We start from the raw sequence: 17527 nt of genomic DNA on the forward strand, positions 1-17527 counted from the left end.
CCCACGTGATAAACCCTTCCTTCTGAAGGTCTAAATTGGATTTAGAGCCACAACTTCCTGCAGATAAAGTGAGCTTCATTATAAAAACCAAAGGTGGCATCAGGTTTTGATGTAGAAGGGCTGGCCATACAATCTCAGGGCAAAGGCTCAGCACCAAGCTGATGCTCCACCTCCTCTGCTTTGACTTTCTGGCAACTCCAACCAGCAGCCTCGCGTCCGCTGGCCCCCGCCCTCTTAACGTCACGGCCACTAGGTACAGTGCCCCCTAGGGGCCTCAGTTCCTCCCACGAGGAAGAGCCTGGTCGTTCCTGCTGCTGGTCCTTTACTGTGCCGCTTGGTTCTCTCTCTCTACTGCCTTCCTCGCCAACCAGGGGAGGAACTTGCAGCCGCATCTCGGTGCCTCCGGAGGACCAGTCACACCGCGCTCTGCAGCGGCATGAGTGCCCGCCTTCCTCTCCTGCTACGCCAACTCGGCCACCAGCAGCTGCCCCCGGGCCCGGCGTGTCGCCTCCGTGAGCTGTGTCGATCCGGCAGCAGAAGCAGCAGCAGCGGAGGTGGTGACCCCGAGGGGTTGCGCGGGCGGCGGCTGCAGGATGGCCAAGCCTTCATCAGCCATAGCCCAGGCAGTCCGGAAGACCCCGGGATGGACTCAATCGTTAGGTGAGTGTCCGATTTGTCTATGCGCAGGTCCCTAATCAGGGACCCAAGGATGGGACAACGGCACTCTGCGGCTGGGAAACCCGAGGGACCGGTTCGTAGGGCAGGAGGCAGAAAGTGCTTGGTGCGGACTTACTAGAGACGCCTTACGATTGGCAGAGAGGGCGTGGGGGGCAAAGGGAGACATCCGCAGTAAGGGACTCTGTAGATGAGGGCATCCCCCGGCCGGAGCGCGCCTCACGGACCGCACGCCCCACTCCACGTGCACCGCCCGCCTCCGGCTCTGATGCAACGGCGCCGGGCGTGGCGCCGACAGGAAAGGGGCGGTGCGGCCAAGGGCGGGAGAGAGGCAAGGAGGATGGCCCTGCCATCCGCCACTGCTGCTGCACTGCTACTGGAGGAGGCGCGGGTAAAACCCGTTGCGGAAGCTCTCCAGGTCTGGGCATAGGGTCCGGAGCATCGCCGCTCAGAGAGCACACAGGCTGCGGTGTGGCTGTATCTGGAAAGTTCATTCCCTGTCCAGTAGTGATCTGTGCAGACGCCGAGTCGCCTGGTCAGGCCCTATACCCCGAGTAGTGGGTTTGTTGGGCCACTGCTCTGCAGAGGCACCTACCTGCCAAAGGCGGGAAAGCCATTTTTTCGGTTTGACTCCCAACTGGGGCTATGGAAAAGATTACATGAGCAAAAATTATCTGATCCCAGGGATTGTCACACATCTAGCCCGCCACAAATAGTCATCATTTTTACAATAACCTAAACTGAGCTCTGCACATTTGGTGTAATGGGCATGACAGTAAAAACTTAAGGTTTAGTGAACTAAAAAGCAGGATTTAAAATGTTACAAGGGTACTTTTGTAACAAGGAAAACAAAATTCTCACAGTTTTTTGATAAAATCCAACATTTTATGGACACAGAAGTTTCAGTTTCATGTGGTTTTTCACATGCTGTGAAATAACCTTATTTCTATTTTTTTCTTTTTCCCATTTTTATTGTTTAAAAATGTAAGCCAGGGGCTGGAGAGATGGCTCAGCGGTTAAGAGCACTGACTGCTCTTCCAGAGGTCCTGAGTTCAACTGCCAGCATCCACATGGTGGCTCACAACCATCTGTAATAGGATCCGATGCCCTCTTCTGGTGCATCTGATGACAGCTACAGTATACTCATATACATAAAATAAGTAAGATTTTTTTTTTTTTAATGTAAGCTCAGTCTAGGGAGATTGCCCAGTTAACAAGGTACTGGCTGGAAGAAACATGAGGACCAAGTTCCATCCCTAGTACCCATGTGGACATGGTGGCATACTCTTGACGCCTCAGTCCCTGGGAAGCAGAAACATCTCAAGGCTCACTGGCCAGCCCACGTAGCATGATCCAAGAGCTCTAGACCAATGCCAGATGCTGTCTCCAAAACCAAGGTGAGCAACTGTTGAGGGACAGCATCCAAATTTAACCTGTGGTATGTACAAAACAACAACACACACGCACTGGAACATACATACATGAACCCATAAGTAAAAACATGCATGTGCTTACATAAGTAAGAGTATGCATGTGCTCTTAGCTAAGGGGTGTTAGTTTCCCTGGCTTGGCTTCTGAACCAGAGGATTTGTGCTTAGGAATCTGATGCCTTCCTTTTGCAAGAAGCCTGTATGTAGCATCAGGTGTGTGAGCAGGGACAGGATATTGGTCTCAGCATGTTTAACTGCAAATGGAAACCATAATGCCATCTACCTCACTGAAGCAATTCTAAGATTTATACTAACTCAGTGATCCTAGAGTGTGTATCCTGAATACCTCTGGACCTCATATTGTTTCCCATCGATTGGGTCTTGTAGCTGCTGTAGGCCAGGTGGCCATTTTAGCCAATGTAGCACTGCCTGATAGGATTTGAAAAGTGGAGAAGTGATCAGATTGGATGTCACCTGTTTGAAACCTTAGGGTGGAAGTTCTCACATCATCCATGGGCATCAGAGATGATAATGGCATAAAATCACCAAGAAGCATAGTGACTTTTATACGGGGGCGTGGCTCGATGACTTGTGATTGGAAAAGTCATTTTTGGAAACTTCGTGATCTCTGATGGTTGTCTGTCATCTGATAGAATCCAGAAAGTATCAGCCCCCAAAACTCACCAAGTGGGTGACTGCAGAACTTGGCTGTTCACGGTTCCCCGTGGATTCATATGTTGAAGGCTTAGGCCACAGAATGGTGCTTCTGAGGCCATTCTGGGGTGGAAACTTTGAGAAATGGGGCCTTGTAAGAGACGCTTATTATAATGAGTATTCTAAATCTGCCCTGAAGGGAATGGTAAGGATTTGACTCAGTGTCTTCTCTCCTTTCTGGTTCCTGACTAGATTAGTTTTGCTCTGAGACACACCCCTTGTGACAATGGGCTGTCCTTGCTAGAGGCTACCAGATCTTACTGGAACATCTTCCTGGCCTTGAGCCAAAACAAACCTTTTCTCTACCAGTTAATTGCTTCAGACATTTTATTAGAGTAATGGGGCAGTGACTAATATACCTGTGGACAATAGCATCGTTTAAGGATTGCTATTTCACCAGAATTCTTATGATACACGGGACGATCATATTAAAAAAAACTGTCAAACCATAAAAATGAGATTTTTATTTGTTTATTTAAAGATTCATTTAGGAAAGTCAGATCCTCAATTCGAAGCTTGAGAATTCTTCAGTTTATTGTTTTACTTTTGATACATAGGATAAAACAATTTTTTTTGTCTAGATACCTTTAAAAATTCTTTAATGGAGTTCAAGAGATGACTCATTGGTTAAGAGCACATCCTGCTACTGTGGAAGATCCAAGTTTGGCTCCCAGCTCTCACATTGGTGAGCTGGTTCCCAGTCATCCATAACCTCAGCTCAGGACATGTTAATCCCTCTTGTATCCTCCATACATATACACTTAATTAAAAATAATTTCCATCAATACAATAAATATATTTTGGAAAGAAAAGAGTATGCAGTCATTTAACCAACAGCAGTTTTTTTGGGTTTTTTTGTTTGTTTTTTGTTTGTTTGTTTGTTTGTTTTTTTAGTGGTTCATAAATTGGTGATGTGGCTTTCCTTGTCCAACCTAGATTTGATGGAATAATGTATATAAGACAACATTACTAATCTTAGATTCAGCTCATGCATAAAACTGAAAAAGAGCCATGATGCCTGTCCCCCACCCCCACCCCCGTTTTGCTGCTATAGCAAAACACCACAGGCCGAATAGTTATAAAGATTTCTCATTCTTTTGGAGGCTGAGAAGCCAAAGGGTTGGCATATGGCAAGGGCTTTGCTATATCACAACAAAGCTGAAGGCAGAAGGGCAAGGCAAGAGAGATGCAGATGTGAACTAGCCAGCCTTTCCATCATCCCATGACAACGGCATGAATCCTTAAGTCTCCAACACATAAGCTTGGGGGAATCCTCTCAAACCATAGCGAAACCCAAAGATAACATCCTAAGCAAAGGCTCCAGAATGGTCCCCAAGGTGGCTACTCATCACTCCTGATCTCTGGTCTTGTCACCTCCGAGCTAGTGAGAGATAAAAGGAGCCAGGTTGTGTGTGGTCCTCTTACTACACAATCCTTCTTGTGGCCAGAAGCTAATCACATGATCCCACCCAGCTGCCGGAGAGAGACTGGGAGACGTGTGCGGTTGAAACTCAGAATCTTATTATTGAAAAAGAGTTCAGAAGACTATCCGGAGGAAGTAGTTGGGGTTAGCTTTATTTTTGAAGATATTATGTAAGTGTATCTGATAATGGCCAAAGCAAAGAGTTATAAACCGGCTCTCCACTCTTTTTTTTTTAACCATGGACCATTTCTCTCAACACTACTGGCCATCTTTGGAGGAGTTGTCTGTGGACGTCAGCTCTGTATTCCTAGAAGGATCCTTCTTTTACCTTTGAAAGAGCTGAGAAGTTAAATGAAGACTTCTATTAACAAGCGCTTGCTCTGGGCACTGGGGGATGAGGATAAGGGTGCAGTGCATTGATGATATTCAGTAATGTGGCCAGCTGTTTTCTCCTACACTCAGGCGTGGTCACAGCTAGCCACAGGGAGAACGAGGAGGAATGAAGTTGTTAGAACAAGGCAGCTTTGTGCTCAGCTTGTAGGCTTAATGCAGTTAGCCAGGCAGAGGCGACTAAGCTGGTGGTGGGGGCAGAATTAGAGACAGATCACTCACAGGGGTCGTGTTAGTGTCATGCTAAGCTTAAACCTTTACCCACCAATCTTCAGTAACAGAAGAAAGGAGTTTTAGCTACACTGTTCCCAGTCAGAATTGAAGTTTTCTCCCCAAGGGCATAGACTCATCTTTGGAAACATTTCTGCTACTTTTTGGATCTTTGGGGCCTGGGAATGCTCCTGCATTGTTTATCTCTGGAAATATGATATACCCAGCCAGTTGCGGGTGGGTACCCCAGCCAATTTTAATGTTTAATGCATTGTTGGGCCGCCTTGTGTAGCTATTATCTTCGTTCTGCCCCTTACCTCATCTATTTTAGGTCTGACAACTGGTTGTTTGTCTTTTTAATTATTTATTTTTATTCTGTGTGTATGGGAGTTTGGTCTGCATGTATGCCTGTGCACCAACAATGTGCCTGTTGCCCTCGGAGGCCCTAAAAAGGGCATCCAAACCTGTGGACCTAGAATTACGGATGGTAGTTAGCCTCTGTGTAAGTGCTGGAAATGAAACAGTGGTCCTTTGGAAGAGCAAGTGGTACCCTTAACTGCTGAGCCATTTCTCTAAGCCCTTGATAGCTAACTTAAACCTAGTGATAATTTATCTATTGTAGTATTCCTTTCATTTTTTAAAATTGGGGCTAGTGATTTTTTTTTAAGTTTAGTTTATTGAGGGTGGGCAAGACTGGAGGGGTTTCTGTTATGAATTCTTATGGTTAAGACCATGACCAATCCCGACAAGGAGCAACAGGAGAGAGCGAGGGTTCGTTTGAGTTTATAGTTCAAGTGGACATTGTCTGCAGCAAAAGTATGGTGCTAGGAGCAGAAGGCACTTGGGCACGTTGTATCTGGAGTGAAGGGAAGCAAGAGTAAACAGAAATAGGGCCAGGCTATAAAACCTTCAGGCCCACTTCCTCCAGCAAGGCTCTGCCTCTTTAAAGGTCCACAACCTTCGAAGACAGCAGCAGCAGCTGGGGGTCAAGGGTTCAAACACATAATTACATGGAGGATGCTGCATATTCATACAGGCAGTTTTAGTCACAGGAAGAAGAAAACATAATAAAATAACAATAACAAAAAGGGGAAGAGACACTGAGATCTACCTGTTATGTAAGTGAAGATATCAGAATCTATAGACGTCTCCTCCACCCCCACGCCCCCCAGTATACTGCAGGCCTGAGTGCCAGGTATGGCTGTTTTCCACGGGCCATGTTCCAGAAACCTCTGGCACTTATTTAAAATGACCCATTCCTGGGCCCCAGCCCAGAATATTGAATCAGACTTTCTGAGATGAACCTTGATGTTGATCATGCTTCCCAGAGGATTCTCAGTCAGAAGTGCTTGGTGTGTTACCTCCTCTGGACCAAGCAAAAATATGGATTCAGCTGGGCCTAGAGTAGTTTAGCAGCAGGTCTGCCAGACTGGGTGACAGCGCAGCATAGAAACCTCGTCACCCATGGCTGGAGAAGTAATCTAATGTTTTCAGAATGGTTTCACGAATTAGCACAATTGAAGTTATTTCCCCAGGGATTGAACTGCCTCCTCCCAAGTGAATGAAACTAGAAACCAAATAATTGCTAACAGTGCACATTAGCCTGGCCCCTGACTCTGTTAGCCTCTGTGACATTACGAAAGTTAACTCCCATGCAAGTTTTGAATTCTTTGTGGTCTTCTGAGCACACCACTCCCTGCATCCCCTTCTTGTTTGGGGGCTCAGCACCTTCCACTCCACAATTCCTCAGCCACCACTCTACAAGGTGGGAGACAGTTGTTTTTTGTGAGTTACTATTAGCGTTACAGAGTAATGATTACTCTTGAAAGTTGTTAGGTGCATGTAATAAAGTTGTCCTGAAGGGCTGGAGAGATGGCTCAGTGGTTAAGAGCACTGGTTGCTCTTCCAGAGGTCCTGAGTTCAATTCCCAGCAACCACGCGGTGCCTCACAGCCATCTGTAATGGGATCCGATCCCCTTTTCTGGTGTGTGTCTGCAGACAGCTATGGTGTACTAGTCAATTAAAGAAAAAATAAAAATAAAAATAAAGTTGTCCTGAAGCCATTAGTCACTTGCAATACTTGTCCAGCTCCTGTTAGACCCCAGGCTTGCCCAGCCATCACTGGAGGTGAATGATGTTTTAACACTGAAACTGGGTGCTGCTTTGAGTAGCTTTTCAGTCTGTTCTGAGAGGCAGAAACAAAAAGCAAGCTGCTGGAGACTATGCCAGTACATGCTGCCGGCATCAGTAGTTCTTGATGCCAGGGTGCCCTGCCTTCCCTCACTCTCTGATCAGTCTCTCTGTTATCTGATTCGCTCCCAGCAGCAAGCTTTGTAAAGACACACATTGTGCCTGTCCTGTCTAATCATCAACAAAGAAATGACTGTGTTGTGTTTCTCTCTCTCTCTCTCTCTCTCTCTCTCTCTCTCTCTCCCTCCCTCCTTCCCTCCCTCCATATAGAGACGTCATTCACAATTCCAAAGAAGTGCTGAACTTGTTGCAAGAAAAAAACCCTGCCTTTAAGCCAGTTCTTGCTGTGATTCAGGTAAGCTGTGAACATGGTGCTCTTTTAGTATTTAGGATGCAATTTAGCAAATGCTTATAAGCAGAGACCAGACGCATGTCCTGTCAGTGGCGAGCACTGTTATGTAGTTTTCTTCTGGTGGATTGTAGGTTAGGCACAGCTCTGTTAAGAGTCAGTTATCTTTCCGAGTGGTAGGTGACTCATTGAGGTCAGGAGGTAGGCACCGTAAATCGTAGGACACAGAGTAGTTACTAACCCACATGTACTTATGTATACTTGATATGGCTGGCAAGTCCGTTTCTCTCTTGTTTATGGGGAAAGACAAGTGGGTAATGGCATCTGCACATTAATGTATGACAACCCACATGCCAAAGGCACGAGTGTGTTGGCATTCTGTGTTTGTCCTTTGGCTGCTGCCCCTTAGTCCTGAGCTGCAGTGTTATTGGCATCCTTGTGTGGTGGCAGGTGCAGGGAAATAACAGCATGAGCCAGGCCTGGAAGCAATTTGGCCCAGTAGCTGATCTATTATTGTGATGCTTGGCAGGCCGGCCCAGTATCAGGATAGCAGCCTGTGGTATGTGGCCAATGGTGCCTTGGTTTGTGAGGTTGTAAGACTGTGTTTATGTAACCTGAATCCTTTGGGAAGCTTCCATATCCCCTCCTAACAGAGGAGTTGCTTTGGGAACTTGGGTTCCTGAGAATCTGGTTACATGTTGCCATTCAACCTAAGTACAAACATCCAAATTCCTGTTTTGTGGTTCACGCAGCACAGTGCTGGCTATGTAGCCATGACGATGTCATTTTTCTATATCCCATGTTTTAGTTACTTTTCTGTTGCTGTGACAAAACACCATAACTGACCCTGGTAGCTTATAAAAGGAAGTAGTCGGTTGGGGTATAGTTTCAGAGAGTTAGAGCTTATTACCTAGCAAAGACAAGGAGGTATGAACAACTAGGAAATAACATCTTGATCCTCCACTAGGAGGCAGAGAGAGACACTGGGAATAATGCAAGTCTATTGAAACCTCCAGGCCACCCCCAGCAACACACCTCCTCCAACAAGGCCACACCTCCTACTCCTTCCCAAACAGTTCTACCAATAGAGGACCAAGTATTCAAATTTATAATCCTATAGGGGCCATTCTCATTCAAACCACCATAGCTTGTAACATGCAATCTATCATTTTTTAAAGGATATAATTTGTTAGTCTAAGAAGTTTATATGTATATAACTCCAGCTGCTAGCCCAGTTTTGATAGGCAATAAGAGTCTTTTCTGCCATTTTCTTATCTTTTTATTAAGACCACTCCTGTTCATTGTCTTCACAACTGTGATGTCTGTTTTGTGTTTGGTACACATTGTCAAGGTATTTCACACCATAACATTCTCCTTTCTGCTTCTTTGCCTTTAGGCAGGAGATGACCACCTGATGCAGAATGTGAACCAGAATTTGGCCAAGGAGGTGAGAGCCAGCGATTCTAGCAGTTCATTAGAATTCCCAACGGTGTATTCTCTTGTGGTGACCAAGAATCTTGTGTTCCCTTTCAGGCTGGCCTGGACATCACTCACATCTGCCTACCTCCAGACAGTGGAGAGGATGAGGTAATGTCGGCCTAGCTCATTTCCTTTCCTCCTCGGGCCTATGGGCATCTTCTGGGGTGGTGGGCACAAGTCCAGCCTTCTCTTGTGGCCTAGTTTCCATGGAGACATGATCTCCTTTCCCTGTGCTGTCGAAGCTCCTCATCACCTTCCCCTTGCAGTTGGTTTCTACTGGGACGTTATGGTGACTGCGGCTGTTTATATACAGTAGAAGCAGCAGGGTCTCATGAAAAAATTGTTGGGGTCAGGGGGTGTATTGAAACTCAGCTCTGGTTTTATTTACTCTGTTCTAAAAGCATCAACTTGGACCATTCCTTCGACATCTTAGGGTCAGCGCAGCATTACTGATACAATATAGGGACAGGACAAGGTGATTGTCAAGGGTCCTCTCTAAGACTAACACTCTGGGACTCCTTCATTGGCATTTTGGAGACAGCTGAAAGACTCTCCATCCTGGATCACACGTTCTAGTCGTGTCTGCCAGCATCATTTCCCAGTGTGCCGTGGTCCTGGGCTGGGGCATGAGACCTTGTGACTAACTTTTTTCTGGCTGATTGCAGCAGGGAGACTTAGGGATAGGGTCAGAGTTAGGGTTAGACTTCCTGGGACAGGATCTGGATTGATAAAGTTTGATGGTTTGTTTGCAGGGATGGGGTGTAAAGATCAGATGGGAATGACGTTTGGAGATCAGTAGTCACTGGCTAGGAAAAGCATCCCAAAGTCAAGAGAGCTGCTGTACTTCCGTCCCACTAGCATCTCTGTAGTGTGCTGCCAAATTGAAGACTCTATCTGTCTCTATCTGTCATAGCCACATTCTCACCGGAGACAAAGCCATTCCGCTAATTATGGGCTAGGTACAGAGACTTATTAGATGAGGAACGACACCCAGCAGATACCTAAAACTGCCAGCCGTACAGACCCTACTACGTATGGCACGGTATGGCTTCTCTCTGGCTTAACTAAGATGGTTGATGCTCTCATGCTTTGGTATTGTTACTCAGGAAAAGAAAAGTTACATAAGCACTGACACTGTGATGCTACAATGCTGACTACGGAGCCCAAGTGACGACGCCCCCATACACAGGTGTAGATGTGCTAGACAAGGTGTCGATTCATGTCCGGTTGGTTCTAGGTCTCATCGCACTACTCAGTGAGGTGTCCAGTTTCAAACTAATGAATTGTTTATTTCTGGAACTTTCCCTTGAGTGTCTTTTTGTAACACAGTTGATGAAGGGTAACTGAAACCTTGGAGTGTGAAGTAACCTGTAGTCCCCTGTAGGGTTGGGCAGAAAGATTTTCATTTATAGGAAGGAATAAAAGCTTATGTGTAAGATGAGATGAGGCTCTCTCATGAGGCCTTGGTGATAATAGATCAGAGAAAGTTGCTACCCAGACCAGCCTGTTCCCAAGGGACACTGTCTTGTGTGTTCAGCCTGAGGGTGTCCCAAAGTTCAGGCATCTGGAGACAGAAAGCTTGACCAAAAGTTTGCTTTCAAACGTTTCTAGGTTTTGCTTGGTTAGTGGGAACTAGCAGTCAGTCCAGCCACGGAGGACATGGGAGTGTGCTTTTGTAGTCTGTCTTCCTGTGTTCTGAGGAACTGTCATGAACTGAGTCTTCTCTAGATCCTATGGGGAAAGATCTATATCTATAGATCTAGATCTATAGGTTGTGGGTGAAGGTCTCCAGTGTCTCTTTCCTAGCATCTCAGGTAAAGTTCATTGCCTGACTAATAAGGCCAGCCCCGCAGATGTTCTTCCCTCTAATGATGTTTTCTGCAAACCACAAATCTGTTCTGCTGCACCTACTTGTCTGGCCACACTGCGAAAAGGAGAAGGGGAAATGAAGTCTTAATGCCATTTAGATCATTTCTAAGGAAGAAGGGAAGCTAAGTATTGAACAAGCAGTTAATACTGTGTTTGACAGTTGTGGTGTGTACCAACCATGAAGGCACCAGCAGAGACAGAATCGAAAGAAGCAGGTCGACCATTTCCAGGACACCCACTGCACACCATCACATCTTCATTTCTTTAGACAGTTTCAGTGGCGTAGCCCAGGCTAGCCATGAAAACACTATGAAGCTCAGTCTGGCTTTAAACTCATGATCCCCCTGCCCCAGCCTCCTAAGATTATGGTTTACACCCAACATATTTTTATAAGGATTTGTCTACTCCCACTCCTTTGGTGTAGGGGCTGAAATTTCAGTGAGTGTGGAATTACTATGTTGAGCATCTTAATTCATTAAGCTTCTATATTCCCCATTTCGTTTTGTTTTATTAGTGCTTTCCTGCTCTCGTTATAGTAATGGCAAGTCCCTTACTTTCTCCTGTACTCTGCTTCCATGGATTCACCGACCACACTCACCCTGTGACTCTTCTCCCTTTGACCTGCTTTTTACTTTTTACATTGCCAATCACGTTCAGAACTTATATTATTACTACAATTGGGATGGGGCTTGCTTCCCTATTAGCAGATCATGTTTTCCACAGCAGGTTTGCTCAGAGCTAGCTGTTAGATACCTTGCTTAGAACTCGTACAAAGCTGATGCTTGGAGCGTTTGTTTGTTTGATTTAAGTATGTGAGTGCTGTGCCTAGGGAGCTCAGAGGTTCCTGAGCCCCTAGAGCTTGCAAGCCCCTGACATGGAAACGTGGGACAGGTCCTCTAGGGGAGCAGCTGAGCCTCTTCTCCAGCTCCCAGCTTCATGCACAAAGTTTGTTTTAGAGGCAAAACAACAACAACAAAAAAGTCGTCAATCCAGGCCCTTTAAAAATACTTTGGTGAAGACAGCAGACCAGTAGGTTGTAGCCAGAAATGCCAGTCTCTGCTATAAACCTCAGAGGCTCTCTGATGGCTGTGTTGAGACCTCTGTGTTGTCTGCTATAAGCCTCTGAAGGCCTCTGGAGTTGTTGGAAGCTACTGGTGTGTTACTACGCTCCGAATGAATGTCACCAGCCAGCCAGTCAGGAGGGTATTAGATGAAATAAACCCGTAGGCAGCAAACGGCTATAAAGGGGATTAAAGACAGCCCAGGATAATTTATCCCCGGATCTATTTCATTCCAATTCTCCACGATCATGACATTCTAACCACCCTTGTAGAATCTTTGACATGTTACTTTTTCCTGGAAACTTCAGTTCACAACTGAATGAATGAGACAAATATTCTTTCTGTACAGAATAACATTCTCCTTCTCTACCAGATGGTAGTAATAACATAGATATTGTTACTAAGCAATAAAATAAAAATGGCAAAGTGACACTTCCTTTGAATGGGACGCACATACACGGGATCTTTCTACTTCTGAGTCAGTTCTTTTGCTAAATGAAGTGAATCAGTCTGAGCGTTTGAGCTTCTTTCGAGGCCTCAGGAAAGGCTCCTTGTGCGACACTTGGACCCAGTGAACCAGAGGTCTGTGACTGGTTGGACTCACTGTTGGGAGACCTCTCTAGATCAAGTGATTGCTTGGACCCCTAGGTTCCATTGGACCTGTTTGGGGTCCTTGGCTGCCTGCTTCCAGATCTCCCTCAACACTGGAATGCTTGACTTCAAGTGGTCATTGGCAGGGAGTTTGGCTTTTGTCTGTTAAACTAAAGTAGCGGTGATGCTTTGGCGTTTTATTCTTTTCTGGCACATGGAGGGACCTTGGGAACTATGAAACCACTGAAAGCTTTATCCATGCAGGTTTCTTTGGGGGCTCCTCTAAGCATTCTGTAAAGAGGAAAACAGACTCTTCTCTGTACCTCATTCCTGAGGAGTAAAAGAAACTAATGGATATATTTTTAGGAATTGGTGTGTATGTGTGTATACACGCACAGGTGTCTGGGTGCACATGTGGCTGCAGGTGCACATGCACACATAGCCAGAGGACAAACTCAGGAGCCACCCATCTCTCTGCATTTGTGGCGCAGGATCTCTCATTGGCAGAGAGCTCACCTTGCAGGCTGGGCTGACTGGTTAGGAAATCCCAAAGGTCTACATGTTCTCACTTCCCCAGTACTGGGATCACAGGTCTATACTACCAAGGTCAACCTTTTTTTGTTTTAATAAAGTCACCAGTGAACACACATTTACCAATGTGCCACCTCTGGGTCTATGAGAAATCCTTTTTCTCCCTTATCAACTCTTTTTACTAGCTCTTCCTTTCACAGAGCTGTTTTCTGTTTAGATCATAGATGAAATCCTGAAGATTAATGAAGACCCTAGAGTGCATGGCCTTGCCCTTCAGATCTCTGAAGATTCATTGTGCAACAAAGTTCTCAATGCTTTGAAACCGGAAAAAGATGTGGACGGGTAAGAAAGGAAATAACCAGTAGTAGTCAATCTTACTGATAAGTAACTGTAGTGATTTTTTTTTTAATCTAAATTTCAATTTTTTGTAACTCGGTAATTAGTTTAAAAATCATTTTAAATAGCTTAGAAGGTAGAGAATTTTTAAGATTCTGTGGAGGAAAGTCATGTATCTTGGAAAATATATGTTTGTTTGGAGATAATCCTGCACCATCATAGCTACTCGAGCAAGCTCCTGTTTTTCTGACTGAGTCTTTAGCCAGAAATAATCTTCCCTAGGTAATTCTACCAAACAGTGAAAGAAAGACTGAAACCTGATTCCCCAGAGCCCCAAAGCATCCTTTACTCCTAGACTGGCTGAGGAAAAATAACAACGCATGCTTTTATTAATAATGCGAGTGTCTAATTAAATTTGAGGTGGGGGCAGGGATTATGAGACTTGGGTGTTTTGTGGAATGCCATGGTAAAATGTAAGTATCGTGGGATAGTGAATGTCGTCAGCCTACAATGGGGAAACAGTGTGTTTCCTAGAGAGTAAACGCTCTATTTTCTTATATGGAGGCACAGGAAATAATCCGACATGTAACTGAACAGCAGGGCTTTTTTCAGATGGTAAGGTTGGAAACAAATTTATAAGGTTAGACTTCTGCCTAATGTATCTCTCAGCAACTGGATTGAATGCTTGGTAATTCACTAAACTATGCTGGCTTATTGTCTTTCATCCTTTTTTACAAGGGCTAGACAGACTCAAACACGAGTTAGAATGTTGTGTAAGGGCTGGGCTGTAATTCAGTGGGAGGACGTGTGCATAGGTAAGGCACTTGAGTTCTCTGGAATGTAGATATGGATGGATGGATGGATGGATGGATGGATGGATGGATGGATGGATGGATGGATTGGATGGTTGGATGGATGGTAAAAGCTCCAATTCTATAGCAGAATGATCATAAAGGAAGAAGATGCGGTAGTGGACCAGGAAGCCCAAGGATATAGTTTCAGACATTTCATACAAAGAAAGAACCATAGAAATCTCCTGAGTGTCTTCATTCTGTTACTTCAGAATGAAGTAGAGAACATCATCTTGGCAACCCGTGTAAGTTCTTTGTTCTAGACCTGAGTGGAGCAAAGCACACAGAACGCTCTGAATAGCAAGTGTGTGGTTTCTTGATGTTCTCCCTTCATTTTGCAAGGAAATTAATACTGAGGTTATGTGGAAGTTGACCTGCGAGCCTCTGGATTGAGAGACTCAATCCTGAAGTCTGAAAGTAGACAGCTGATTGGAGAGATTGTTGTAGCCATTGAAAGTGTCTCTGGGGGGCTGGAGAGATGGCTCAGTGGCTAAGAGCAGACTGCATTTCCAGAGGTCCTGAGTTTAATTCCCAGCACCCGCACGGCAGCTCACTGTAGCTCTAATTGTCTGTAATCTACTGTCTAGTTCTAATTCTAGGGGCTCTGACACCTTCAAACATACGGGCAAAATGCCAATGCACACAGAAAGTGTTTCTGGAGCTGGGAAGTGCAGCCCTGTGTGGCCTTGTTCTGGGTCTTAGGGAGGTTCCTACATTGAGATGAGAGAGGCCATCCTCCCATTTCCTGCTTCCTCTTCTGTCATGGCTTGCTCCTGTATGCCACCCCTGGATGATTTGTGACTCACATGTTCTCTTCCTTTCAAAATCAGGGTGACCGATGTCAATCTAGGGAAGCTGGTGCGAGGTGACGCTCCTGAATGTTTTGTTTCGCCCTTGGCCAGAGCTGCAGTAGAACTCATTGAGAAATCAGGTCTGAGATGATCAATTCTGTTTCTTGGGGCTTTTGCTTTGTTTTGTTTTTCAATAAGCATTTGTTGGTGGAAGACCCTAAATGAAAAATAGAAGAGAAATGCTATTTTCTACTTATAATTTTTTTTTTAATAATGACTTGCTTCTGGAAAATTCTAATTGATGTCTTAGAGTGCAATCTAATGTTGGCTTTATTTCTCTCAGTTTTTAATTTGGATGTAAATGGGCAATTGTACATAAACGAGATGGCTGCAAATGAATGCTAACGTTAACATTGGTTTCTCTCAAAAAACAGTCAAAATAACCACAGTGAAAATGTCTCCTGCTTTAGCATGACTGTCACTGTAGGGTCAGGTAAACCTCACAGTTAGAGCGGGCTTGATTGAGCAGGCAGATTTTGCACGGAAAGATAAGTGGGTCTGTTTCGGTAGCCAGTGCTATTTAATTTCTTACATTCTTTTCTTGACCTCTCATTCTTGTGCCAGGAAAATAGACACAAAAGACGATTCGCCTTTTTTGATTACTGAACTTAATAATTGCTGTGTGTACTGGCTGGTGTGGTGTGTCAACTTGATACAAGTTTAGAGTCATCAGAGAGTAAGGAACCTCAGTTGAGAAAACGTCTCCATGAGACCCAGCTTTAAGGCATTTATTAATTAGTAATCAGTGGGGGAGGACTCAGCTCATGGTGGATGCTTCCATCCCTGGGCTGGGGGTCCTGGGTTTGATAAAAAAGCAGGCTGAGCAAAACCATGGGAAACAAGCCTGTCAGCAGCACGTCCTCCATGGCCTCTGCGTCAGATTCTGCCTCTAGGTCCCAGCTGTGTTTGAGTCCTGTCCTCACTTCCTCCAATTAATGGGCTGTGATCTGAAAGTGTAAACCAAATAAACCCTTTCCTTCCCAACTTGCTTTTTGGTCACAATGTTTTGTCACAGAAATAGAAACCCTAACTAAGACATTGTGGAATAGCTCATGTATTTAGCAGCTTAACGAAGACACTGTGGGACAGATAGTTCACATATTTTATGGCTTCCTAATTTGAGAACACAGGAGCTCAACTTTTCTTGATCCTAATTTGCAAAGAAAAGAAGCAGATGCCCATCTCCTAGTAGGCCTCAAACATTTAATGGTCAAAATGCAAAACATATATGGTGAAGTTCTATTAAAAAGTTAACTTTCAAGATGTAGCTTATAATCAGCAGCGACTGAGGTCTGTGAGATAGTCTGGTATGTCCTGTCCTGTAGGTCTTTGCAGAGACTCCTAGAGGCAAATTACAGCTGATACTATATTTGTAAAGAACTGTAAGTGAGCCATAAGACTCAGAAACAAAGCGTTCGTGAGGAGAATCCGGTTAGTCACGGCCTTCTTTCCAAGTGTGTAGTCAGCACCCTGTTGTTGAGACAACCACGTTCTGTATGTTTCTTTTTCTTCATTTACTTTCACTATCTTTTAATGCTTATTTTTCAAGTCCACCTCTTATTCTGCTCCAACTCCTCACAGACCCTCCACCCTTTAATCTTCCTTTCGATTTCATATTCTTTAAGAAAAGGAAACCTACTGAGTACAATTAGTGTTAACCCAAATGCTCATGGGCTGTCCACTGTAGCATGAACAGCCTACCAGGGCCCCCACTCCTGAAGAATACAGACTTTCTCTATCCTGGTAGCTATCAACTGCCTGTGTCTTCTTAACTAGAAAGAGGGCTTTGCGAGACCCGTTCCATGCTGGAACATTGAGTAGATTAGTCCTGGGCTGGCAACCACAGTTCTTAAGGGTTCCTGGTTGAAACTGTCTGTCACCTCCAGAAGGTACTGTTTTGCAGTAATCCTCTCTGACCCTCTGTTTCTTATCATATTCCCACTCCCTCTTCTGAGGTGTTCTCCAAGAAAAGCCACTGAGACGTTCTTTCTTAGTTAAAGCTACCTGGGCGAAAGTTTTCAGTGGTGTGAATTTTAATATTGACTATTTGGTCGGTAGGGATCACCTTGGATGGAAAGAAGGTCTTGGTCATAGGGGCTCACGGGCCTCTGGAAGCTGCCCTGCAATGTCTTTTCCAGAGAAAAGGATCCATGACAATGAGCTCCCCGTGGATAACACCTCAGCTTCAAGACAAGGTAGGTCTCCCATGGGACTCTATGACCTTGAAATCCTATGGTAAGAGAGGAAAGGCTGGGGGTGTGTCAAGTGAGCACTGAGCAGGATGTTAGAGGTAAGATAGAGGTGGATCCTGAAGGAGAAAGATGGTAAAAAGCAAAGCCTGGTTATGGTGGCTCATTTCTGCAACCCCACCATTTGGAAACCTGAGACAGTAGTTCAAAGCCAACCTAGGCTACTGATGAGGCAGCATCTTAAAAATAAAACAAAATAACAATGAGCAGTTGTTAACATGGTAGAAAACAAATGTCTTAAAAGATGTTCTTTCAGTCAAAGCTATCTGGGAAGAAGTTTTCTGTGGTGTGTATTATTAATTTCCATTGGTTGGTCGAGATCACCAAA

At 44.9% G+C, this 17527-nt stretch overlaps 1 protein-coding gene across 1 annotated transcript in view; it reads left to right on the plus strand.

Moving 5' to 3' along the window:
* The first annotated feature begins 331 nt into the window (after positions 1-331).
* Mthfd1l (methylenetetrahydrofolate dehydrogenase (NADP+ dependent) 1-like) overlaps positions 332-17527 on the plus strand; it is a 188855-nt gene continuing 171659 nt past the window's right edge. Inside the window, 7 exon segments of the mRNA NM_001108462.2 lie at positions 332-660; positions 7303-7387; positions 8778-8828; positions 8915-8968; positions 13130-13254; positions 14930-15030; positions 17009-17145. Of these exon segments, the coding sequence (NP_001101932.2) occupies positions 437-660; positions 7303-7387; positions 8778-8828; positions 8915-8968; positions 13130-13254; positions 14930-15030; positions 17009-17145 (777 nt within the window). The 5' untranslated portion in view covers positions 332-436.

This window comes from Rattus norvegicus, chromosome 1, assembly GCF_021556685.1.
Source record: "Rattus norvegicus strain SHRSP/BbbUtx chromosome 1, alternate assembly SHRSP_T2T, whole genome shotgun sequence".
NCBI lineage: Eukaryota > Metazoa > Chordata > Mammalia > Rodentia > Muridae > Rattus > Rattus norvegicus.